Below are 27578 nucleotides of genomic sequence, written 5' to 3' on the forward strand. Positions count from 1 at the left end.
AAGAAATAGGTACATGTACAGGGTGAATGTCAATATGTGGTAGATGTGTGTGTGTGTGTGTGTGTGATTTTAAGAGCCAGATGTTAAACTTAAACACAACTGGCAGAACAAAAAATGTTATTACTGTCAGAGCCAATTCCTCCTTGACCTCCGTCTCCCCCCAGTTTTATGTTGTCTTTGTCAAACATTTCAGCAGCTATCGGAATTAAGTGCTCCCCTCAATTTACTTGCATTAAGTTTAGTTTAGTTGGATCCACATTAGCCATAACAATGAGCAGTTTCTCTTCCTGAACCCCACACTTAACAGAAAAATAACTGCAGAATAGACAATAAAAAGAAAAAGAAAAAAAAGAGTCCTGTCACTGTTTCACTCAGGATGACATGATGATGTCATAGAGTGCAAACAGATACAAAAATGGTGAAAAAAAACAAAATATATAAATTTAAAAGTAAAATATCACGCCAGGTCTGTAAGAGTTTAGATTATAGTCAACAGATAGATTTAGACTACTTGTAATATGAACCTTTGCAGTTGTTTCTCGTGCTGATTCGATAGACAACCATGGCAGGACACTATTTAATGACCACTCAGATATGCATCACTGCCAAAGGATGAGGTCACTACATGAGCAACGGTCTTACCCAGGGTGTCGCAGGGCTCGTTCTTCCAGGAGCAGATGTCTAGTCCGGTGAGGAGAACGGCGTGATCATGCCGCTTACCGCCTTTGCCCACTAGTCCCGACTGCCACTGACAGAAACTGTTAAGGGACTGGTCAGCATGGTGATTTATGGTCAAGCCCAGCTGGAGGTGGAGGGAGAGAAAAGAGAGATACAGCAAATGAATAACTCAGTGAATTCCCAATCGACAAATACAAAAAAAAAAAGAAACCTTTTGTAAAGTTGTAGTGTAATTGACTCACGGGGTCTTGTTCCAGAAGTAACAAGCTGACCACCACAATGTTGATGTCTGTCCCAATAGTACCATCTTTAAAAAGACTGGAAACCTGCAAAATAGCATGTGCCGGTCATGATTATGATGTCTGACTCCAGAATAAGGGTCATGTGATCAGAGAGGAACTAAATTAGCTCCTCTTCAGTTGTTTATTACATGCGACATCACACAAGTAAATTAGAGACATTTATTAGACTTAGGCTGCTTTAGAGCAGTGGACTGCTCTAACACGACCCTGCTCCAACACACCTGATTGAAATAAATGGTCATTATCAGGCTTTAGGGGACCAGGATTGAGAAACCCTGCTCGAGACTAACTAAATACTACAGATTTCCCTATCATGCACATTCTTCCTCCACCCTCCTCCTCTGACACCCTCACCATGTTCATGACGGTGAGGACATAGGTGGTGACGTTGTCCCTGCCGTGTTTCTCCAACATCTTCCTGTCTGCCACCACCAGGGTCTCCACATTCAGACCACCCACTCTGTTGGAAATGATGGGCGATCTCTTTGCCCTTCCTGGCCCTTCCACCTCAGGTATCGCAAACTCATCCGGCATGATGAAGCGGTCCTCAGAGGGGGGCTTGGGAGTGTCTACAGGCGTAAAAAAAGGGGAAGGACGGAAGGGCGGAGAGACAGACAATATGAGGTACAGAGGCACAGAGAGGGAGAGAGAGACAGAGGAACAACTTGGCAGTGAGGGTCAAATGAATGAACTGTGGAGGTTTTGGTGCTGAAAAGACAGGAAATTCACTCCCCACACTGCTTCCTACCTCTCACCACTAGGAAAGATAAGGCCGTAACCTTGGCAGACGGTTGAGTAGCCTCGGGCTGGTTCAGCCCTCTCACAAAGGCCTCATATACATTTATGATAAATACATTATGCAGTCAAACAACAAGATAAATAAAGATGATGGACATGTGAGCCGAAACGATTACATTTGGGGAGTTGACATTTTCTATGTTTGACATACAGTACAATGATGTTTTGTGACCCCCAACCATGGATTCTAAAATGAAAAACAATCCTTATCTTTATCTTTATTGCCCATGCAGGCCACACTAATGCAGATCCATACTTTGTAAGACAACATTTTTCCAGAATATTTGGGCCCTTAGATCTAACGATCAGGGTAAAAACACTGCAGTTTTAAATGAACTTTAGGTTTTAAGTTGGGGGGTAAATGTGTAATTTCGGCATTTTGCCCTCATAAAGCTTGACTGTGTTTGTTTCGAGTTAAATGGATTATTGTTGAATACATAACTTCATAATACATACAACAGTGATCTCAGTGTCTTGTTTGTACGTAGAGCTTCTATGACAGGTGCATGTAACAGTAAAGTGGGAAAATGAGAAGGTTCCCTTACATACTTTGCTTGCGGGGTCCGCAGAAGTGTTTTCTCGGCAGCTTTCCACGTTGGTAGTCGTTGTGTTGGTACCGCCGCCGCTGCTGCTGCTGCTGCTGCTGCTGATGTTGAAGGTATGATTTGTCAGGTGTGGAAGAACTGCTGCTGGATGGGCTGCGAGATCTCCTCTGGACAATGTGTTCCGCTGAGCGTTTGTAAACAACATGTGGGTGGTGACCACTGGGGGCGCTGTAGTTATGCTGTCTGGCCAAATGTTGGGGTAATGGGGCAATCAAATACTCCTCCTGAGACACACGGATCAGACCTGACTGGAAAACACACACACAAAGCATTGACAATCAGTCTAAACTACTGATTTCTCGACCGATGTTTCGTATCTCAGTTGCCGTTGAAAAGATGTAGTCTATTTAGTAAATGTTTAAACAGCACATTCTCGTCTTGACAGTGTTCAAGTGCAGCTGAAGCAGCCTTTGGTTGAGGCAACAATTCTCTCTGCTCTAACCACACGTTTCACTTGAGGTCCACCCACATTATCCCCACCTAAACTTAGCAGCTACACTGTATCCTAATATTTGGCAGATGTGCAGAGTGCAAACAGCTGTTGAAAGGAGGAGATGTCTTATTTAGCTGAAAGACAGAAAGGCATAAAATTGCCATTTTTAATGGAGAGCTCTCTTTTGTTTTTCATTGGTTATACCAAATCCGAATCATGAGTTCAATACAGTTTAAGGCTTTTCACCAAAACATTTACTCAAAGCAAAAGAAAAAGAGAAGAATGACATAAGCATGTGAACACTTACAGAATTTACTGATTTAATCTCATTGGACGTTGCACTCTACAGAAAAACGGCAGCATTTGAGAAATTTTAGACACATAATGACAAGGATTGACTTGACCAGTCTTCAACAACACAAACCTTGTGTGGTCTATGTATAATTTAACTGACTAGATCAAACTAACTTTAAACACAAGAATAAGAAGATGACAATGACAACAACCATAGTGACAACGAATGCAAGAGTGGTGGAGCTCTTACATCAAAAAAGGGTATACAATCAATGGGTAGTGTTTTGAGATTTTTTTCTTTGCAAAAATACCCTTTAAACACCAATTCAATGTGGATAAAAAGATGAAACGATAGAAAACGTTTGCAGATTCACCAAAACATGTTTTTGTGTGTACAGGCCCTGAGCAAGTGAACCTTAAACATTCCGTCTGGGCAGAGAATTCTACCTAATTCACTCCACAACTCAGCAAATGTACACAAAATAGCTGTGCAATCATGCTCTCTCTCTCTCTCTCTCCCCATCTCTCTCTCTCTCTCTCTCTCTCTCTATTACTCACACACACACACACATACAGATAAACACACTCGAGGCCAAAGATCAGTGGGTCAGTGGGTGTATATGTCTGTGATAAAAATCAGTGCATGTGCAGAGGGTGTGTATGTATGCGTGTGTGTGTGTGTGTGTGGTAGAGAGCTCCTCTTGAACTGACCCCATTCCCCTAGACTAGCAGGTGGCAAAATAAACAGAGACAGGACAAAAGAAAAGCCATGGAGTGAAAGGCTCTTGTTGTCAAAACAGTGCCTGGATACATGGCAGACTGCCATCATCAGCCCCATCCATCCCTCTATCCATCCATCCCTTCATCCTTCACCTGTCCATAAATCCTTCAATCGGTGCGCCATGCTTTACGAGAATTTTTGCAGGAAGCTACTCATCCAACTTCATTACTTTGACAACACTTCTGGGCCACATGATGCAGTGGTTGGACGTTTGGTTCTTCCGAGTCAACGGTTTGAACTCGAGCACATCAATATCTGTCAAAAAAAGAAAACCTTGAACGAGATCGTTCACAGCTACAGTATCTGCACCCGCGCCATCGCTCTGAAAGAATCGACCTGTGAGGACCAGGTGAAAAAAAACTTTGACCCCAGGCCGTTAATAAAGAAGAACAGAAGAAAACATCCTTGGTGAAAAAAAATGCAGCTCAACAAAAATGGACTGGAATTCAAAACGGAGGTCATAGCAGGCGTTTCCTGTCAGCACACACTGATCCCGTTTGCCCATCGTTTCATCCGTCTTTGTGTCTGGTATTTACAACAACCTTAACCTGCAAAAACATAAGACCTCATCACACATTCCCCTTTTAAACAAGAGAGGCAACCAATATTACTATTATCACTATGTGACGTTTGAAGATTTCATAAATTGCCAGTTACCTCCCCCCCTTCCATCCATCGCCCTTGCATTATCACACTGGCCTTATTATGTCAACGTGAAAATCTGCTTTCTTAAAATGACAGCATGCTGAATGTGCAACACATATTCTATAATAAGGTTTCAGATTAAGGTGGATTTAACTCACCACGAGTGATGTCCCGACAGTCTGAAGTGAGTTCATTCATTTATAAATAACATGTCTCTCTCTCTCTCCTCTGACTGCATCACCACAACTACCACTTTCATTTCCAGCAGTTAACAGATGGAAGTACCTGATGATAATGCCAGGAAATGAATGACATTTTCAGAGATGGTAGTCTCTGCATGCACGTGTACAGTGGTTGGTCTATAGTCTCTTTTTTATTTACAGTGGTCCATAGTCTCTATTTTTTGTTACATGGCATCAAATTTGAACAGACCTCTCGTATATAGCTCTCTTATGGCGCTTTTCCACCAGCACGACTCAACTCACCTCGGCACGGCACAACGCGGCATGGTTATTTTGCTTTTCCATTAGTTATAGTACCTGATATTTATTTTAGTAGCTGCTCATACGAGGTTCCGAGCAAGCTGAGCCGACACTATGTCTGGTCAGAGTGTCGTCACAGGAAGCGGAATGAGCAAAGGGTCCAACACAAGAATCAAAGCGGACAATCTGTGCTCTGATCATGGAGGAAGTACTGAACAAATCCTTTTAATGAACTGATTCTAATGATTCAGTGCACTGAAAACAACTGCTTTACAAGTAACTACTCACTAGTTTGTGTGTGTCGTGTATAGAATGAAGTCACGGCCGTTTAATGCAGCCGTCGGTGATGATTACGGTACTTTATTGTAATGGAAACACAACCAAACAGTGTAGAGTCGAGGCGAGGCGAGGCGGTACTATGTACTGGAAAAGTGCCATTAGTGCTAAGGTAAACCTGTCTTGAAGTTGTAAAATAAACAATATATTCCCATCAAACTACCGGTCAGTATGTTCTATCACTGTGGTTCTGTGACACAGGTGCTGCCTGTATCTTCATTTCATTTTCCCAAGACAAATGAAAAGAAGAGTAAACAGCAAAATGTCTGGAAAGGATTTTATTTTAACAGAAACCCTTCTCGACTCTAAACCCTTGACCACTCAAGCCACCACTACTCTTGGCTGAACTGGGCACAGTTTTGATTTGGGTAAACCAAAGACCTTCTTTCACTCTTGTTGCCATCAGTATTTTCAGCTGGATTCTTGGTTTCCTCATTTGCCAGATACGTGTTGACCTTAGTGGACTGTGGTACAAGGACAGGAAGGGGTTGAAAGCAGAGAGGCGTTCTTGGTAGAAGAGTGATTCTCAGAGATCAGAGTCGAACACATCACACTATGGCACTGTGAGAATTCAGGTATTTTCTTTCTTTCTTTAGATCACATAGGCCAATTCCAATCAAATGATTGTGCACTAAAATCACTGTTTGTAGAGACAAGTATAGTAGCACATGTCATATTGCTGCGTATAGTGGTGATGATATATACGTATTATAATACATATACATATACATCAAGCTCTGTCATGTAGTGAAAGTGCTGGCCTTTCCATTTAAAGCATCAAAGACAAGTGGTCCGATGGAGCTTCAAAGGGTTCTACAAGGCATCTGTGAACAGGTGACGATGCAGCAGACCTGTAGTTATCTCTGTACATTAACACCTGAAAGACTCAGCTTGATTGAAGGGAGGGAAGCACTCACCACTTTACTTTTCACCCAGGTTTACATGCAGGCTCACATTTCTCGGACTTTCTCTCACTCCTCTATCCTTGCAGACAGATTACAGGCCGAGTCGGGGCCACTTCCAGCCCCGTCCAACGCTATTACTATTTTCAGCTTGAGAATAACACAACTCTCTCATGACTTTCCTTTTCCTTGGATAAAATGAAAACAACTCACTCCAACAAAAAAGCTCTGTGTGTCTGGCAACATACTGATTTATGTGAGGGGAGAAGGCATCATTAGCTTGTCACTCTATACACTGTAGCTTCTTTTAAGGCTTCCCACCATTATATTATAAGGCAAATGAGTAAGTGCTTACATGCTGTTAAAGACTAGGGCCAAGTGGTGAGAAGCCCCAAGCCGGTGATTATTGCACTGTAAAGCACATCTGCACTCCAGCTCAGCCGAACATCATGTGAGCACAGTGTGTGATGTGCAGGGAAAAAAATCGTTCAAGAGCAGGAGGAGGCCCTTCAGGCATCTGACTTCTTCAATAGAATCCCAGTGTTGCATTTCTGCCTTCTTCAGGGTGCTGCCTCTTCCTTTAAAGGTCCACTGTGTAACATTGAGGAGGGTTTATGGTCAGGAACTAAATATACAACCCTAAGGTATGTTTATAATAGTGTATAATCGCTTTAAAATAAACAATTACTTTCCTTTAGTAGCCAAACTTGCTTTACAGAGGCCACCATCTTGGGCCACCATGCCTACAGCAGCCTGAGTGGACAAACTGGAACTTCCATAGTACTTTTACGCACTAAATGTGTGCTTATGTGGCGTTTTAAAACATGGCTAAAACTGCACAAAAAAAGGGGGAAATTCATGACTAATTTCTAGGGATGCACCGATATGACTATTTCCACCGATACCGATATCCGATATTAATATTGCTGCTATGGCCGATAACCGATATTTACCGATATCGATATATGTTTTTTAAAAAAAGTTTCTGAGATGATAAAAGTTTGTACAGAATGAAAATCATGCAAGCTGAATTTTTGAATGTCTTTCTTTATTTTCAAAACATGTTTTACCTCCAAATAACAAGGTCACATAAGACACAAGTAACCAACTACAAGTAAAGGTTTTTAGAAACCTTTACCACTTGTAGCAAGTGTGTAACTAAATTAAAGTACAGTTTAACTCCCTCAACTCACTAAACTCCTGTGAGAAAGTTTGGATCATAAATTACAAACATGAACATAAATAAAAATAATACCCTGCCAAAGTTACTGTAACCGAGATAAGGGCGTCTATACTGGGTACGTAAATAAAGTCAACAACCCTTCCTCCCGGCAACAACAACCGCGCCACTTCCCTTCACAATAAAACTACACAACAGATATGAGAAACAATACCTGACAAGCTCTACTAAGAGCTGCCATAATTAAAAAAAACATGTTAAAATACTTTATCAAACTTGCCAGTATTCATGGCAACCAGATATTTATTCAATTGCAAAACATCGGAAAAGTAGCGCCGACTTGGCAGGTTGTTGCAGGGTTCAATATGCGCTATCAACCGTCGGAACCCTCGGCTGGTCGTCAAGAGCAATCATTTCCATTACCTTGATCGTTATTGCCCTGGCCACTGTCTTCCTTTGGTCGAGTCCCAGCTGCGCTGCTTTCTTTTTGTCTGCTGCCTAATGTTACTAGCGTTAGCTTCCTGCCGTTGTTTGTGTACTTCTGGGTGGCGGTTTTTCAAATGACATGATCAAATTTGTGGTATTGAATGACTTGACGCGGAACCCTCCTCGCATTACCTCGACTTTGCAAGTGTTGCATAATGCTTTTCGCGTATCTTCTATTGACACCCTGAAAAATCGCCCACACCGCTGACATTCTCTCTCCTCCACACACACACACACACACACACACACACCTTGTGCTGCGCTTGCATCACTGACGCTGTCCCCTTCCCGACACACATACACAAACAGCATTTAGACGGGTATAAACATCGGTTGTTAAAATCGGCGCAGTTTTACTCATTGCACCGATGCCGATATGTTAAAAAATGACGAACATCGGCCGATACCAATATTAATGCCGATATATCGTGCATCCCTACTAATTTCCCATGTGCAATCTAGTTTGTATTTTACCTCTGGTGAGTCATATTTGACATCACAAACAAGCCAGAAACATCCAATGTGGTGCAAATAATGCGAAAGTATAAAGTCCCACGGAAACAAAAGACAGTGTTACATTGTCTCTAACATCTAAGAGCAGATTCAGTGCTAACTCTATCCATTCCCACTGCTGACAAAAGCCAAACATTTTTTTAGAGTGGAAAAGAGGATAGAGAAACACAGTTCAGATTGCTGAACTGCAGCAAAGTCATTTACAATCACCCCATTGGTGATACCATGTCTAGATAACCCTCATCATGTACGACTGATGATGCTCACAGTGTGTCAATAGCCCAGGGTTTTCTTCCTTGTTTGTCCTCACTAATTGTCTTTGAACAACCTAGTGACACCCTGTGAATGTGTCTGGGGAACACAGCAGAGGTGGGCACACACACACACACACACACACACACACACACACACAAAGAGAAAAAGTGATGGTGCTGGATGAGTCCTTTGTCATTTGGGGCCTATGGGCACAGTTCTACTCGTTATCCAGTGTAGACACAGCAGGAAACAGAAGGGCAACTCCCACACCAGTTCATACACATGGAAATGTTGTTCTTCAAAGTGTCGTTAACTGTACTCTAACTGGGTTACGGTGCTACTCTGACACTTTCACTGACTTACAAATGCGGCGCTACTGTGATGCAAATGACAACAACGTAAGACAAAACTTAGAAACCTATTCAAAAATGTTTTGAAGATGTGCAAGTTGGTGACTTCTTCTTCCAGCAACCAAACTCTATAAAATGGAAGTATAAAACGGAAAGGTATATATACATATATATACATATATATATATAGGCCTATATCTCTACTGTAGCTTATCATATCCAGTGATACTACTTTGTTACTTACAAATGAAGTAAACAAAAATGTATATGTATACCTGTATCTGACCAAACACTACAGTTTTGCCATTCACACATTCTCACAGTGCATCTACAGTATGTGCAGCGCGTTTTTCTCTCACATTACCCATAACCCACTGTCAGCACAGCCATGAGGGGCAGGTTGGGGTTAAGTGTAAGGGACACATGTAGACTAGCAGAGTCATGAGATCAAACGTGCGACCTTCCAGGTGAAAGGTGACCCGGTGTACCACTGATCCACTAAACTCCAATAGCATTTGCAGGAAAACATCATACATCAGTGCAACAGTCTTTACATATACCATAATCAGGTGGCCCAAGTGGTCACTCCCTGCAATCACAGCTACTGTGGCAACTCCTAATCAAATTATATACAGTACCACTGGAAATAAATGTACCTTGACAACAGTGTGCCACCCTTTTGTAAAAAAAAAAAAAAAACAGCCTGTCCTGAAATGTACGTCAAATTGTCACTCCTTATAGCCCTGTACTGTTTCACCACAGCACCAGTGAATGTAATGCAGCGGTGACAATAGTAGGTCAGATTTGATGTATGGGCTCTGTTTGTAGAAGTTGCAGCATCCACTTGAAGACTTGAACACCAACCATTTGTCTTATGTGAGAGAGAGAGACCTTGCACAGACTAAAAAGGACATAAAAGCGCACGCACACACACACACACACAAAACCATCCCACACCCATGCTGAGAACCTGACCCCCTCTCCTGCTGGCATCTAACGGTGGGCACTACATCACTGTCAGCGTCCAGACCACCAGGGAACTGCTCCGGGCCACTCTCCTCTTGTAGCGCCAAGCTCTGAGCTCCTCTGTGGCCCAGCCCAGTCCCTGAATTATGGCCAAGCCAGAGCAGCACATTGTAGAGGGACGTTGTTCCAATTTGTTGGCCTTTACAGAAAATGGACAGGTACAAATGACTTGAGTGGTGCCTGGAAATCGGTCATTCAAATGTCATTTTTACTTTGCAGAAGCCTGAGGGATTTGAAGCACACTGGCAAACATGCACACATCATGTGTTGCCTCCATTCCCAGCCCGACAGATGAGTAATCATATTCTGTCTCTAAGCTCCACGAGGGCTCTAATGGGATTACAACATCTACATATGTTAAATATTCAAACAGAGCTTTTGAGCACTTAAATGTATGCCTTTTGGCCAAATTGTTTTTATTTTCCAGATGTAGTTTACAGACATAAGAACGTCATCGCAATATCCTATACATGAATTCTGTTAGAACTGACTTTGTTGTTCCTGAAATACATGTTTAACTTTCACACGGAGAAAGGGATCAAAAGATCCTTTGATGCCAGAAAGAAAAACATTTGAGAAGGATGTCAAATGAGCCAAATGAGCCAACAAGTACCGGAGTACTGGAGATCACACATATGTGATCACGTTGTAAATCCATCACATTGTGATATGTCCTTCTACCTCAAAGCCCTCCAGAGGCTACAGTGCATCCCGCATTCAAAGAAGGGGAAGGCTCGGGAAAGGGCAAATGCTTTTTTCACACCGCGTGGAGCCCGAGCCTGTTGGAGACAGACAGAGGTCATAGGTCGGGCTCCTGTCGTACAACAGTCACCAGTGGTTGCCACAACATGCGTCACCGTGTCAGCAACGGCCATCAGACAGCAGGTTTGATCTAAGCTGACAGAGAGAAGACGGCGGGGGTGCTGCGACAGAGAATAAAGGAGGGGTGTATTGACACTTTCTTTAGTGTTGTTCATTTCACAAGTGGCTGTGCAAACACACTTAGGCTATAAAATGAGATGCTTACACCACAAGTCCATCTCCTGTGCTTATCTGCAGCCAAACCATAGTAGATAGAAGATGACAAAGAGATAAAATGGACAAATATACTGGAGAAATTTAAATGCAAAGAAAATAGGACCACAAAAATGAAACACACTTTGAAAACTGCTTTTCAGATAAAAAAAAACAAAAAAACATCCATACTAACATAAAGGTATATTTAAGATCTAACGATAGTGGATGTTCCCATTCTCTTCTGGAAATATAAAAAGGGAAGCAGTTCAAATGCAATGCATCAAATGTGAGATTTTCGGTTTCAGGACGTTATGATAATGGATGGACACTCCCCCAATCCACTGTTGGAAAGGAGGTGGGCTGGGTTCCAAAGTTATTCTACAATTGTGGCTCCTTTGCAGTTCAATTTGCATAAAAACCACATTTGCTCTCACAACTGGATGCCACATACTGGAAAGTTACGACATGACGCCGTTTGACAGTCAGTGAAGCAACCTAAAGACAGCGCCACACAAGGAGAAAGGTGATCCCTTTAAATCGAACCCATTGGTTTATCTGAACCTGCATGCTCAGTTGCCATAGAACCCAACCTGTCTATGACCTGGCCTGCTGGGGCATGGGAGAGGTCACAGTAAAGGTCAAGGTCAGCTCTGTCACAACCTGACACTGGGGGGCATCCAGCTTAAATGGTTTTTATACTGAAGCAGTAAAGATGACGGACACAAGCAATGCATTATAAGCAGCTATGCTGATCAACAAAATACTAAACTAGAGAAAGCACTCAGAGAGACTGGGGAGTATATCTACTTTTTTAGATATGCTGCTCACAGACATCCATAGCCAAAAACATATTATTAATGAATATTTAGACTTATCCACACTAACTAATAACAAAATAACAAGCCTATGACCTTTGCAGGGGCTTAAATCCACATATGTAAATCTCTATAATATATTTAGGGATGAAACTGATCAATTCAATCAACTGTTGTCACTGTTTTGGTAGTGTACATTATGCATTTCTCTGTTGTCTATGCAGCTCGTCGATGACTAAATTGTCCAGCTGCTAAGAAAAGTGTCATATTTATGACACAGTAAGTATTTTTCTCACAGGGACCGACTCGGGTCTGCCCTAATCACCCCAGAGAAGAATCCTGTCCTGGGGAGGGGGCTGGAGGACAGAGGTGAACAGTAAATCACTCCTCTTTTTCCTGCATTCACTTGAGTGGAGAGCAGCTCTGAACTTGCACTACACACAGTGGTAAGAACCTGTAAGAGTCCGGGTCGGAACCCTACAACCAGCCACCCCCCTACCACCACCACCACTCCCCATATGCCAGAGCAGACGGGATCGGGGTCAACCAGCAGTGCGACCTCAGATGAGAAACACTCAAAAGAAGAAAGTAAGAGGGCCCTCCCCTGGTTTCTTTCCCTCCTCTTACACATCAGAGAGCATTACATCTGAAATGACATCCTTTCATCTCTCATGCAAAAGCCAAAGAGAGACAACTTAATTTCACTCGTACACATGAGTGCGGTGCTTTGTGAGGACGCGGAGAGAATAATTAAAAAACAGCGAGTATTGCCATGTTCAATTAATGAGGATTTGCAAACGGAAAATCCCTCTTTGGCAATCATCTATCCATCCGGCCCCTGTTCTTAATTCCATCTCACAATATCCTTCATTAAAACAGCGGAATCCCACTTCCATCTGCTTGGTCTGGGCCAGGATGAATGTCTAAAACAGGCTGAGCTTGGTTTGGCCCAGTAGCTGGTGTTGACACCTCTACACTATTAACAAGCAGGGTCAAGTCCAAAAACCCTATTTCAGGGACATTCTTTTCCCCTTTCTCCTTTTTCCTTCTCTCTGTTGAAAGGGGACAATGACATGAAGTATGAGAAGGCAATTTTTCTTTTTTTTGCTCTCACCTCATTTTTTTCTCCAAAGCTCTTCGACATAAACTGAGTCCATCTCTCCAACTCTCTATAAAGAGACCGTCCAGCCTCCCTGGGAGCTTCCACCCAAGATAATGAATTCACATTATTCTTGCACCGCACTCTACACTCCCAGCCGAGCCCAGCGCGGCTCACTTGTCACTCATTGCTTCACCTTCGTTGCTTTTCTCTACTTTACTTAGATTTCCACCTCTTTATTTCCTTCTTTTTTTTCCCTAATGACTTCTTCCTCTTTTGCATCGCTTTAATCCCAGTTTAATCTCTTGCTCGAGCCTGTCACTGCATCAAGCTGTCTTGAATGCCTTGTTCCTCATTTGAACTTAATCCAAAATATTCCGGGCACGGGGCCAGATGAAAAGCAGGGGTTAACTGCTTTCATTGTTTTAAGCCTTGCATAGGTCTAAAAACACACACAGATGGATGCACTGGAAAAGAAGAAGAGACAGACAGGAGGTGAAAGGCATATAGAATTTACCTTTCATGCACTTATCATTTTGTCCTAGATTATTCACTAACTTTCATTTCTGCTGCTAATCTGTCAGAAATATAATGACATGGGACGTGACTATTTAAACTTCCTGAGTGAATATACAACCAACAAAGACCCCAAAATCCCCACTTGGAATAGAAAGAAAGAAAAGAAATAACAAAGCACAAGCTGAAGAGGAGAGGAGTAAAAAATAGATCAAAGCCCAAATCGAGGCCCATTGAAATGCAATCATGCCCCACTCACGTTCTGCAGTCACAGACCAGAATAGTGGCGTTTTATTGTGGGTGGGAGCAAGCCTAATGAAAGGGACAATGCCAAGATTTGCAGTGCCAGCCAGGCAGCTCAGACTTCACCCTGGCTTTAATTGCTGAGAACAAGAGAAGGTGTAGAAGGAGGGCAAACAGAGGACAAAAGAGCAGGGCAAGCAAGGAAGGAGGAGGTAAGAGACTGGATGATAAATGGAAGTATAACTTCTATGGAGTGTAGTGTGTCCATCTGCTCCAGGCTGTGGGATGAGTCAAGGAATGTGTGTGTGCTGGTAGCTAGGGGTCCAGGCACCCCATAAACCACTCATGTAAACAGGTGACCTTATAATTACAGTCTTTGGGCTTTAAAGGGGGAAATATATGCATCGTGAATGTAAGGATGTAAATTAAACACAAATGGGGGATGACAAGAGCAGCTCCGGATCCTGACCACAAATCCTGTGATTTGGTTTTGCTCAGGAGTTAAAATCAAATCAGCAGAAACCAACCAAGCCAATCAAAACCGTGCTTCCATCATGGAACAGTTCGGTTGCGCTTCGACTGAGAACGGTACCTTTTCTGCTCGGTTTGTCTCAACAAGACGTCAAGCTTTGTATGAGAATAGACAGCGGGCGATGAAGAATCACCGGAGTGACACTTTTCTGTCACCCAATCAGCTGACTGTCACGGGTCTACCTCCTACCTGTCATGTACCTTACCATGACTCTGGTACCGCAAGGGACGGGAACTGAAAAAATGGGACCGTTTGGGGCTGTTTTTTTGATACTATTCCTAATGGAAATGCAAAATCATCTTGGACTGTCCGAGTTTAACAGAGTTTTTTATCAGCAGCAATACAAGACGGGGTGGGACGCGCCATTTTCTTCTTTGACTTGAACAAAGGACGGATTGTGTTTTTCTTCCTTTTCCTCCATCTCATGTTGTTTCCATGTTTTTTGTGACATCACATTTCACACAGGGGTGAAAAAACCACCACGTGGCAGACTAACCAAAGGCCGTTGGGATGGTGTCCATTCACCCAGGTTCCACAATCTCATGTTTACTTGTTCAGTTAAGCGTGAAAGAGGTTTTCGGGGATCTGAAAAAACCTTTTGTACTTTAGTCGAAAAGCTGTTTCACTTATATAACATATTTTACATACGTACTCATAGGGGAGAAATCTAAATATTCTTCCTTTGACCTGTTCCAGCGGCAGGTTTTATCTTCCATATCAATATCTAGATGTCCTCAAATGTCTCCTGTCTGCCTGGAAAAATGAAATGTTGCCTTGAGGCAAATACTTACAGACAGCAGCACCAGCCCTGGTCACTGCCACTGTGGAAATATTGGACTGGACCTTTAGTTTTCCTCCTGGGACACACTTTATGGTCCAGGCAGAAAGTAGATATGTCTGAGATTACCACTATAAAATGAAACTCACTTTTGGAGATAGATAAAATGAAAAAAATAAACATTTCAAAAGTTCTGAGGGGTTTTTGTAGAGAACACCTGTCACGGGATCATGAAGTAACTTGGAGTGCTTAAATCACTGCTAGGTTAAATCCGTCCTTACTCAAGCTTTGTAAGAAAGGTGGGGTTGAAGTTACGATTTTCTTCTTACTCTCTAAAGGAACCATTGGTACATATTCCTATAATCTGGATTATTTCCTTGAATATTAATTCCTGCAGAGCAACAGTGGGTGTGGTGACTGAGGTGGAAATAGAAATGACTTAAAAAATGCATAATGTCATGCATTCTCACGGCAAGGCAAAATATTTGTGAACCAATTCCAGATTCAAACTTCAAACTTTTTCCTTTGTTGTCCATATCCACAAATACATAATAGTCTCCTGCGATTGTTCCTTCCATGCTGATCATCAGTAAGTCAGGGGTGTTTGTGTTGTATACAGTTATGTAAAATGATAGCCTTTCTCCTTGCACTGCGATATCAGCATAGTGATGCCTCTGCTCTCCTCAGTTTACCCCATTCACTCTCTTCTTTCACTCCTCCCAGTGTTCAAAGAGGTTCGGGACAAAGCGCTAGAAACTGATGCTTATACTCATGAGTATGATGTCATGTTACAGTTCAGCCAAACTTTTGGCAAGGCCTGACGTGATGACTGAGCACCTTTATTTGAAAAATCATAAAATAACAAGAAACTTGCAGACACTCACCAGTCCGGAGCACGTCGAGATGGCGGCTGTGGAGCCTGACAAGTTGCGGATAAATCCCTGATACAGGCAGTTATGAAAACCTGCATCCCCCATCACTGTGGTGATGCCATTCACGCCGAGACTCTGCACTGTGAAACCCGGGCCAACCACGGAGGATGAATGCAGGTCTAGGTGCATGTTCTGCCCAAAGGCAGATAACTGGAAGTGCAGAGAAGAAGAGGAGAGAGACCTCTTGCTGCGATGGTTGTGCCTGGTCACATCATGGGACAGGTATCCGCCGTCAGAGTCCACCTCCACTGGTGTTACGAACTCGTAGTCTGAGGAGAAGACGGGCGGAAAACAAGTCATCACCAACAAACATGTCAATGTCAATGATACTTCCAATAACTCACTGGTGTTCTTAAGTCTGAATTAGTAATAACAGTATGTCCAGTACATTTGACCAAGGAGGATTTATTGTAGTAATATCCCCTAATATGAACACAAACCACACAAAGAATCAGTCAGGATGTGTCCATGCACAGTTAAGTTGAGCTATCTTGTCCCAGCTTCCAACCATGGTAACTCCATGAGGTAGCCTGACTTTTAAAAATTAAATTTTGTACAATTTCAGCCAGACTAACTTGTTAAAATGTATTCTGCTTTTAGTCAGACTGAACCAAAACTAGTGTTGTTTTTATGTCATGTAAACATACTGAGTGTGTTAACCCCTTCGTATCTTCGCAAGGGGTTTCTGCCAATTTCTGTCAAAATTTCCGAAAAATTGGACAAATGTGGTATCCGGGCAAAAATGTATTTCTACCCTGCCTCTGATTTGTATACCCTGATATTTATTCTGAAATCAAACCAGTCATCCTTCCTCTTATCTAAACCCAACCAGGCAGCTCTTCAAACCCCTTAGAGACAATTTAGTGACTCCAAATTTGGGCCACCAAATTTAGGTTGTCCTTAATTTATATTGTAGACAACAAAAAGTAATGGTGATAGACAGTCAGACGGATAGATCACAACCTCAAATGCATCACAGATGGATTTTAACAGAAACTACTGTGCCAATTTACCTACATGCATGTAAGATATGGGTCAGCATTTCAAAAAAACACTGAAACTATTTTTTTTTTCAGTTGTAAAAGAGGAGCTATAACATTTCCATAAGTTTTGTCTTACATTTTCCTGACTTCTTTTTTTTAAAGGATATGACTTCTTCTACATTCAGAAAATAACCTTGTAGGATGCATTCTGCACAACCTGAGAGAGAAGCCCATTTGCCTTTGTCTCTAAGTAAATCAGAGTATGTAAATCACCTCAACTTGTTTCCTTGGTTTCTACAGGACAAAGCAGACAAGAATGAATCCCTGCATGCAACCAATGGTCTTGTCTCAACAGCCACCGTTTCCAGAGTCACTAAATTGTTTTTAAAATGACCTTAACAAGGGTCCCAAACATTTGTATCACATTAGCTTTAGACTGACAGTGTAATGTTCCTGAGGGGATTATCTTATCTTGTCTTAATATGGTCTCCCAATATCTGATATCTGAGCCCACACTGTCATGTCTGCAAACACTGCAGACGCATCCACACATGTCAAAAGGCAAAAAAAAAAAAACTCACCATGATTTAGTCCACTGTCACTGGAAGAATAGCTGGCCGAAACGGCGTGGGAGGTGTGTGAGCAGTAAATGTGCAGAGTCTGCAAGAAAAGAAAAAGTTAATGGACAGGTAGCAACAGGTTGCAGGATATAAAAGTGGAAGCCTCATAAAAGTTGATAAAAAATGAGTTGTCCTCCTAATTTGAGATGACATTTATCTTTGACATTTAAAACACTCATAATGCATAAAATAAACACACATGTTTAGGTTGCATTTGCAGAATTGAAGTGTATGTGTGTGTGTGCACTTAAATGCCACATGCCTTGATGATATTCCAGCAGAGGAGGGTGGAGAGTGAGGTGACTGAGGTGCAGCCGACCAGCGGGATGGGTAAAGTCCACATCAGAAGAAAAAGGCAATCCATGATGATGATGATGATGATGATGGCACGCATGCAAGCTCATACCTCCCACAGTTACCTCCTGAGTGCGCACAGAAGTAGCAATAACCTGCGGTAACGCACAACGCAGTGTGCACGCATTGTTTGTTTTGCAGGTTCAGGTGAAGTCGGCAGGTTGCAGGAGCCGGTGATACGCACAGACACGGAGTGCACTCATGAGTGTGTGTGTGTGTGCGTCTGCGTGTGTGTGTGTGTGTGTGACGGTGTGTGTGAGGAGGAGCAGCGGTGGTGGGTGGCGGTGGCGTCGGGGAGTGATCTGAGCTCACTCAGCCCGGCTCTGTGTGCGTCTGCGAGAGAGACAGAAAGAGAGAGGTAGAGAGACAGAGAGAGAGAGGGCCGCGGGATGGATGGATACAAGTCAGCGGACAGCAGCCAATCAGCGCGCAGCATCATTTAGCACGCGCAGATAAATGAGCTGTAGTGATTCTTGGCATCGGCGGAGCTCTGCTGCTGCCTTTAAGAGCTGCTCGTAATTTTTTTTACTTTCAAACTTCAGTGAGTAGCAATGACTTTGCTTTCTATTTTTAAAAGTGATTTATCACTGCTGCCGCAGATTTACATGCACGCGACTCTTTTGCTTAATAAAAGTGCAGAAAATCATCACAATAATCATTAATATTAGGCCATTTTTCTGGTTCAAACCAGAGGTAGAAAGCAATTAATTACATTTACATTGAGTAGGTTTTTTGTGTACTTGTACCCCAACCCTAACCTTGTTAAAAAAGTAACTAAGCTACTTTTTTACTTGAACTTGAGTACATTTTTAGACCAGTTTTACCTGCACTTGGTGAGTTAAAAGTTAAACGTGGACGGAGCATCACTTAACATAGCTTTCTCCACCATTATCCGCTTGTAAACTCTTCTTCGGCCAGGTAACTTCCACCCAAGTTTCTCTCAGTCATTTGAGCAGCGCCGCCATGAGGAGACATGAGGTAACGACGCCCGGTGAGTGAAATTGGCAGGCACTTCTGTGGTGTAATGTTTTCTGTATTCATGATTCCACCAGCAGCAGTGTTACAGTACTAGTCAATTAAAGTAGGCAAAATGGAATTACGTTCATGTGCATTCTTGTATAAAGTACTAAAAAGGAATACTTATACTAGTAAAAGTATCTTACCAGAAAATGACTTTGATAGGCCGAAGTCATTTTCTTATAATATTACTTAAGTAAAAGTCTTAAAGTACAAGCCAATCGATGTACTTAAGTATCAGAAGTAATTCTCTGATATAAAATGTACTTAAGTTTTAGAAGTAAAAGTATTAAAGTGAGTGATGAGTTAGGATTGAGCCGCGGTAGCGCGAGTTGTCTTTCAACTGGAAGGTTGAGGGTTCAATTCCTGGCTCTGCTAGTCTATGTGTCCTTGAGCATGTTGCAGTGTGTGAATGGGTATGAAAGATGTGCGAATGGCAAAACTGTAGTAATGATAGTCATCAAGATTAGAAAAGCTCTATATAAATACAGACCATTACCAACTCTTCTTCTTTTGATTTTTTGAATGAGTCACAAAGATAGTTAGAGGAAATGTAGTGGAGTAAAAGTAAAAATAGCAAGAAATAACAACAAATGAACTACAATGTGTTACAGTACAACACCGTTGCGTTTGGTTCACATGATGAAATCTGTCATTCTAAAGCGACACGTTGTGCACACTTCACCGGCTCGTATTGTTGGAGCATGTGTGTAATCTTAATTGTTGTGAACAGGTGGTCCTGCAGACGCCCTTGCTCAGTCCGCTGCCTGGAGAACACCTGGACAGGTTGGTGGAATGCACTGACTGACACATAGCTGAAGTTCACCGCCCCGCTCACCACACTGATATTCACACTCCACTGAGCATAATACTGCTTCTCACAGCTCACGTTCAGCTCTTCTGCCACTGCACTGTGTGGCATGAATAAAACCTCACCTTAATAAGCCCACAATATTCCAGTGGCTCCCAAAAATGACTACTTAATCATGTATTTAGAGCATGTTACCAGACCTAATATCACAGCAAAGAGGACCCTATAAACAGGCTGTCCTATTTGTCATTTCCTCGGAAATAGATCTCAATCTCCTTGAACACTTTGTTATTTCAATCGGGAGAAAATAACGAGATTATGTGACTTTGGAAAATAGTACATTTAGTTGGTGTTTAGGCTCGGCAGGAAGTAGAACACCATGGAGTTGGTTCTAAGCATTAGGCCCACCCTATTTCAAGGGGCCTTGTGGCCTAGGTTCCCAGTGTCTAGGAGCCTTGGCATTGGCGATAAGGAGCCGAGCCAAAATGTTGGAACGTCTCATGTAGAGCTCCCGGTTTAACGGTTGATGAAGACGACCAGGAATCCTGACGGGTCACTGTCAGTCGTCTGTCATACAAGATTGGCTCACATGCCGACAGCCTTAAGTACAGGTCTGAACGCTCCAAATGTGGGGATGCAGTGGTGCAGTGTCACATATAAACACTGATGGTCAAATTATTTCTTTTTTCTAAATGTTTAAGCCATGTGTCATGTTACAACAGCATGGTTTGATGAACAGGCATCATCACGCCGCTCTCTTTCACCCTCACAGCAGACAGCAGACAGATGTGTACAGATGTGACACATTAACATGTGACGTGTGTCAGGGTGCATTTAAATACGTGACGAGGGAGGCACACCCAAAACCATGTGGTCACAGGAGAAGCATCAAGGATGCATTGTAAAAACGTAAAAAACTTAAAAAATTGTAAAATAATGAGCCTGTAAAAATGGCACTTCCTCTTTATTGCACATGCAGTAAATCCATAAAGTAGGCCAGGAAAATGGAAATATATCACTTGAGTGTACTGGAGTGTGCCGTTAAGTAGGGATATGTGAGCCCTTTGAAGGCTCGATTAGAAGATTTATTTAACCTCAAAATAGTTTCACTCTCTCCTGATAAAAGATGTCCCATTCCAGAATGAAGCTCTTCATGGGAACAGACTCCTTTATGACGATACTCCACCTCAATGGCTCATTACAGTGTCTGCTTGTCATTAAGTTGTGAGATGCAATTTTGGTGGCCCTTTACTCGGCTTCAGTGTTAGTGTTAGTGTCAGATGATTTGAGGTTGCTGGGAAATTTCCTGCACAGAACATTGGAGGGTAATTGCACTGTCATCTGCACAGTTTGATGTGGAGTTAGTGAGGAAACGCGACCACAGTGTCGCCGCAGATAGGCGGCGAAGCTCCTGCAGTTGTTGTGTAAGCTTACGTAGGTTTGACACTCTGACTGACTACCTGATTACCCTGCTTTGCTTTGGCCCACCTGTGTGTTTCCATGTCTGGAGCCGAGCCGAGACATAAAGTACAACGTAAAGATCGTTAAGTGGAAAGACTTGTGGCCTGTGAGGCAGATGCCATTATTGCCCTTTGTTTCTGGCCCATTTCTCCCACCATTTTGATCACAGCGCTGTAGTTTGATTTGACAGTGGAGGCTGCAGATGTTTTTAAATCTCAACACTCAGTTACACCACAGCACATTGCACCGTGCCACTGTGTTGACAGATGATGTGCTTATTTACGGTATGGTAAACCATCTGTCTAAAGTCCTTAGCAGGCTCCCATTCTTTTTTTTTCCCCCCTCTCTAATGGTCTCTTTCCGTCAGTTGTGTTGCTGAGCCACCGCGGCCTGTCAGGTCAGTCTGTTGTTTGTGTCCCAAAAGCAATACAACATATCTAGTTGCAGCTGGAAATATAAGCAGTTTGGGTTGTTTGGCCACAGATGGAAATAGACTGTAAGACCACGCTGAGATGAGACATTTCCCCCGTGCCGTCTGTCGTGGGAACACAACATAAGAGGAACCAGCAGATAGAGACCCTTTAATGAGCTGATAAAACCTCAGTACTACAGTAGTACACTGCAGGGATGTACATAGGCAGACATCCTGTACTGGAACTCACAGCAAACACAGTGTGCATGGCACGAGAACACATGCACGCTGCGGTTCTTAAAGTCTTTGTCATTATGGTGAACATACTCTGCATGACCCGGTGCTACCTCACTTTAAACACCACATCTTTGTCTAATCTTGGATTTTGTAAATCCCAATCTTCTCCGAGTGTAAGTATTTAAAAACAAATTCAGTAATGTCAGCCTCTGTCTTCCATCTGTCACCAATGGTGCCCAAAGGATGACTCTTGAGAATCCTGATGTTCCTCTCATTTTGCGTCTATTGCCACTGGCCTGTTCTCACTTATCCTGTCAAATGTCTCAACATCTGCTCCATGGATTGATACAAAATCTTGTACAGATGTTCATGGTTCCCATACGATTAATCCAGATGACTCTCGAGATTCCCTGACTTTTCTTCTTTTGCCAAAATGAGCTAAATATCAAAATCCCCTTGCCTAGTGTCATGTTTGAATGTCAACAAAGTGATGTTCACAGTCAAGTGGGTTTTTTTTCTGCTGACATATCACTCCTATAGTTGGTTTCCCACAGGGACGGTCTCTTCTCATGTTGTTTGGTGGTTTTCTGTTTCCCAATCTAAGCCTGGTTGATATGAAATGGGACAATATGGATGATGGGGTTTTTTTTTGTTTATTTATTTCTCATTTTGAGATGATTCAGGCGTTTTTTTATCCATTAGAGGTTTTCCAAGCTCCAAAAAAACTTTACTTTGTCCTGTGAGTGAGTTCTTGTTGGGCTCGGCCCTACTGGCATCTCACTACCACTTGTACAAAACACTGGGCCACAAAGTCACCCATGAAGTCCCGGCTGAGTAGACACATTCCCTTTGTAATCAGATGCGATTTCTATTTACAGAACAGTCAAACACTTAAATTCTTAAGAAGATCAAGCTGTTACCTCCGGAATATGTCCGTGATTTCTCCCCCTTTTAACTTTGCTTTGTTTGTTTGTTTTATTTGTCATGTGGCACCACTTTTTCCAGTGTGGGATCCAGATTGAACAACTGCAGAGTCAGTCCTCTCCTCCTCGTCCATGTGTCAGATCATATAATTTCCCTTCTGCTTCTATCTGTGGGATATACAGTATTTGGGTGAATTTCTGTCTATTTTGCCAGGATTGTTTTTGGCTGCGTCAGCCATCGTTGCAAGCATCTGTTTGCCTACATAGTCTATGCATTTGTTTAAAAAACTAAATCAATTCTACACCATATATGTCTGGCATCCACACTGACCCAGTGTTTTTGAGCCTTAAACGAGAGTAAACTGACGTTTTCATTTAAAAACCCGCAGGTTGAACTTTAACAGGAGAACTTTGATTAACTTTGACTTGCATTTGCTTCCTGAGTTAGTCTCAGTGGCAACACCTCGACTATAACCAGTGTTGCTCAACCCTGGGCCCACGGACCCACTGCCCTGCATGAAGTTTCCTAGCTCCATCACACATGAACCAAGTAAATGGTTCGTTATCAGGCTTCTGCAGAGCTTGATGACGAGCTGACGAGCAAGGAAACATCTAAAACAACTGTTACCAGGTACTATTTTTAGTACCTGCTCCCGCGTGGTTCCAAAAGCGTGCTGAGTAGGTATTATGCGAGGATTGGTCAGACTGCTGGCCACTGACTGGTCAGAGTGCCGTCACAAGAAGAGACGTCCGACACACAAATCAAGCGGAACAGTGCCGAACTGTAGATCAGTTAAAACTAGTTAACAATCCTAAAAACGTGGGTTAATCTCCAACAACTACCAGGGAAATCTCTATATTTAACAGAGGAATCTGCACTCGTTTGTGTGTGTGTGTGTTGCGTATAAAACAAAGTCACCGCAGTTAAACACAGCCATGCAGTGATCACTCTGCACACGTTGAGTAGCTACTTTTTTTGTAGTGGAGATGCAACCTAAACCGTGCCATGGAAATATGCCATAATAAAAACCTTGCTCTCGTAATCACAATTATTATACGTTTTCCGCTGTGTTCGTATGGTTGCAGATAACTTCTGATTTGGACACAACAGTTCATATCATAGCAGTATGGATGACACCGTTAGATCAAAATAGATCTAACTGTGTATGTATAAGGATTAAAAAATATAGTTTATTGTTGTAGATGATGCATAGTGTTGGAAAAGTATTAACAGATGTAGTCTAGCTGAAGAAACCCCAGTCTATGATCAATGTGAATGCATGCAGGAACTATCCTTTAAATCTCTCTCTTAGTGTGTGTGCGTGTGTGTGTGTGTGTGTGTTTCCAGTCATTGTCATTCATAGCCTCATCTTTTTCTGGCAGTTCATCTGGCATATCTCTTTCTCTCTCCGTCTCTCCCCCACCAGCATCAAATATTCAAAGATGTGCAGTGCTATAGTATAGTTCACAGATGGTTCACCTCAAATTCTCTATATTCTCTGTAATATCAGTCATCTACTGAGTTGGAGCGGAAACTACAGTCTATTATAGTTCTACAGTGAGTATTTTTTACTTGAGATTACATTCTTATGAGGATAAACTTCATGCTGTGATTGGCTCGCTGTGTGAAGGTCAGACGCAAGCCAAAGACTATACTTTTCCAGTTTTTCCAGTCTTGAAGCGAATATAGATTCTAATAAATATTCACCATTTGAAGCTGTTTAGGTCACGTGTGATCATTTTTGTTTTTTAATGTAATTAGACAACACGTTGTACAAAGCACTTCTTTTCCAGTTGCAAACAATTGCTTCTGTTACCTCTATCTGAAGTCAGTGATCCATTTTAGAAATTCCCTAATTCCCACTCATCACTGCAAATCATTTGTGTTGTGCAAGAATGGAAACCTTGTCAAAAAGAGTTGCTGGGGCCGTAGTTCAGGCAGTGAATAGTATTCTCCTCCTGTAACCCCGCAGTTTTTATGATCAGTGTTTTAATTTGGCAGTAGTTTGATCATTTTTTGTTTCTCACGTTGTGTTTGTTTGTGCATTTGAATCTGCAGCGTTTGTGAAAATGCAGCTTGTTTCTCTTTCTGCACGTGTTCTGGGTCGTTGCAGTGTGTTTGCCCCTGTTGGTTCCCTCGATCTGAAAGTCAGTGATCCTTTATTTTCGAAATTCCCTAATTCCCACTCATCACAGCAAATCATTTATGTGTTGTGCAAGAATGGAATAAAATGAATAACTGTGGTCATAGTCCAGGCAGCAAATAGTATTTGACCATTTTTTAGGACATTTTTATGGAGATATTTCAATAAAAGCCCTAAAACAATACACTGAACCAGCTCATTTCATTTGTGCCCTACTCTTCTGTTGTTGGGTTTCACATAATGAGACCATAATGACAGAAAAGTTGCATTTATTGAAACCCTGTATTTAAGAGCTGAAACATCTGAAGAATATTTACAAAAAAGGAAATGACAGCTATAATCATCTCACACCTCACACCTTGCCACTGGGAAGAAAAGTTGGATAACCACATATCAAAAAGCTGTGTGTGTGTTTGTTTGTGTGTGGTGGGATTCCCCTACTTTCACTTTGAAGTCAAGGGGATCATTACATGAAAAGGGAGATGTCATCAGTTGTCAGCCAGGTGCCAGGAGTCAGAGCAGAGCCAGAGAGACCATTTCCTGTTCCATTTGCACCTGGGATTTCTGCCTTTGATTACGTCAAGTGGGCCCGTGCCAGTGAAGGTGCTAACTGCCCAATATTGATGTGTTTGTGTGTGTGTTTCATTCTTTGTTGCCAGGCAGAATGAAACCCCGCTGTCCCTGTGGCTTTTAAATGATACCACTCTGTGCTTTAAGTTCTTTGTGAAATATACATATTACTGTTAAACACGTTACATTGTAAAGCAAATAAAGCATGAATCTGCCTACATGTGCACACACACACACACACACACACACAGAAAGCACATAAATTGTAAGCAGCAAACCTGAAGGAGAATAGGGGCTGTTATTTGTCTTATTATTATTTGTATACTCCATGTTATTTAGTACTGGATGTCAGTTACATTATCATGTCTGCTGGAACTGCTTAACTATATGTGACCACTGGTTCAGTCTTGTGGATGCACACGTCTTGAATGGTGTGGACCTGATAAAGTTTGTTGGCACTGGAGTTAGAGCATTTCTCCGGCTGTACGAATGCCACATTTTAACAGTTGCAGCAGCGTTCTCCACAAAGTGGTTATTTCTTATGCCTGTTCTACAACGGTCTGTTTAAACTGCTGCCTTCTGAAAGGCACTACCAGGAACCTAGTCTAGGAACATAGTCTTCCAGGTTCCATTATCCAAGTGCCATAAAAAAAGCTGATATTTATGGTGGCCGGCAGTGGCAAACACACTGCAATGGCCCAAAACACACTGTCGGCCACAGTCGGTGTTTATGTCAAGCTGCATCTTTTATCTTTTTTTAACCTCAAGGAGTTTCACTTGTCTTGCTGTGCAATTACAAAACAGGCATTTGATTTGATTGATTGACGGATTGAAGATAATGTAATATTCCATGTCCTGAGTGATCCTTCTTCCTGCACTTAAACACTGATGCATCCCTTTGCATTTTATATGTGTGGTCTGTATGGAATAATCATAATAAGAACTGAGTATGAGCACAGAATAAATAAATAAACATGTACGAAAAAATAGTAATAGTTTTTGAATGGTCCTTCTGTTCCAGTGTTAACCAAACACCCTTGTGTGACTGTGTCCATTTATCTCATCTCATAAAGCACTTTGTAACTCTGTTTTGACAGGTTTTCACTTGGTAAAGGTTTATGTACTCAAAGTAAGAAGAGTAAATCAATGGACTGTCAAGTGATGTAAACATTGCTGTTAACTGTTAACTTTGTTCAGAATCAGTGAGGTCTATCACCATGAAAACACACGTGTTTGATTTGTGGTCTGATTTACAGGGGTGTAATAAATCTGAACTAAAAAGGACACAAAACACAAAACAATGGCTGTAATGTGTTCACTTTAGATAGTGAAGGAAAGGTTGGTGGGTTTTTTGATGGGCATGTATGAAATAAAGTGGCAGAACTGGGATATATTTATAGATGTTTTTGTAGAATGTTGACCGCAGAGAAAACATGTTGTTGCCCTATAAGGGTAGGTCCAAAGGAAAAATTGGCACTTTTTCCCAATGCATTCCTTAAGTCTATATAATGAGTTCATCGTTTAAAATTATTTTTCTGTTCTTTGATTACAGAATTTGCTCAACATTATGTTTACATCCCTCAGTTACATGGATGAGATCGAGAGCTCAAGATTTGGTGTTTGGTTCCCATTAGATACAGTCTGGTTAGGGTTAGTCTTGTGTATTCTCGGTTGGAAATTGGTTTCTCAGTTGGTTGTGCAATTGTCATGTTGATGAACACCAAATATGAAAATATTTGAGCTCAGCCACAAATCCGCACCTGACTGATTCACTGTTTATATAAGATGTTTATTATATGCTGTCTTAAGTACTGTAATAAATCAATGCGATTTTAGATACCAGCATGTGTCCACATCTGCCTCCACAAGTGCAGTCAAGATATGACTCCAAAGTGCATCCGCCCATCTGTCGAGTCAGTGATGAGGAGGATGATGGTAAGGCTGAAAGGTATGAACTCATGTCACAGAAAGAGAAAATCCAAGCAGCTGTCAACCACTCCCCCCCTTTACTCTCCAATGAAAATAGGATGCCCATTAAAAAAAAAACC

At 42.1% G+C, this 27578-nt stretch overlaps 1 protein-coding gene across 2 annotated transcripts in view; it reads right to left on the reverse strand.

Annotated features, from left to right (window-relative positions):
• The window catches only part of adamts18 (ADAM metallopeptidase with thrombospondin type 1 motif, 18), a 47472-nt gene extending 29178 nt beyond the window's left edge, over positions 1–18294 (reverse strand). Inside the window, exons 1-7 of one of the 2 annotated variants that reach the window (XM_058629936.1) lie at positions 17864–18294; positions 17563–17641; positions 15951–16267; positions 2328–2631; positions 1335–1549; positions 921–1004; positions 643–802 (exon numbers count right to left, since the gene is read on the reverse strand). In XM_058629936.1, the coding sequence (XP_058485919.1) occupies positions 643–802; positions 921–1004; positions 1335–1549; positions 2328–2631; positions 15951–16267; positions 17563–17641; positions 17864–17995 (1291 nt within the window). In that variant the 5' untranslated portion in view covers positions 17996–18294. Of the gene's footprint in view, positions 1–642; positions 803–920; positions 1005–1334; positions 1550–2323; positions 2632–15950; positions 16268–17562; positions 17642–17863 lie in introns of those variants that run through there. The other variant, XM_058629937.1, reaches the window with a different exon arrangement.
• Positions 18295–27578: the final 9284 nt, after the last annotated feature.

The sequence above is a fragment of the Solea solea genome, chromosome 5, assembly GCF_958295425.1.
Source record: "Solea solea chromosome 5, fSolSol10.1, whole genome shotgun sequence".
NCBI classification, from domain to species: Eukaryota; Metazoa; Chordata; class Actinopteri; order Pleuronectiformes; family Soleidae; genus Solea; species Solea solea.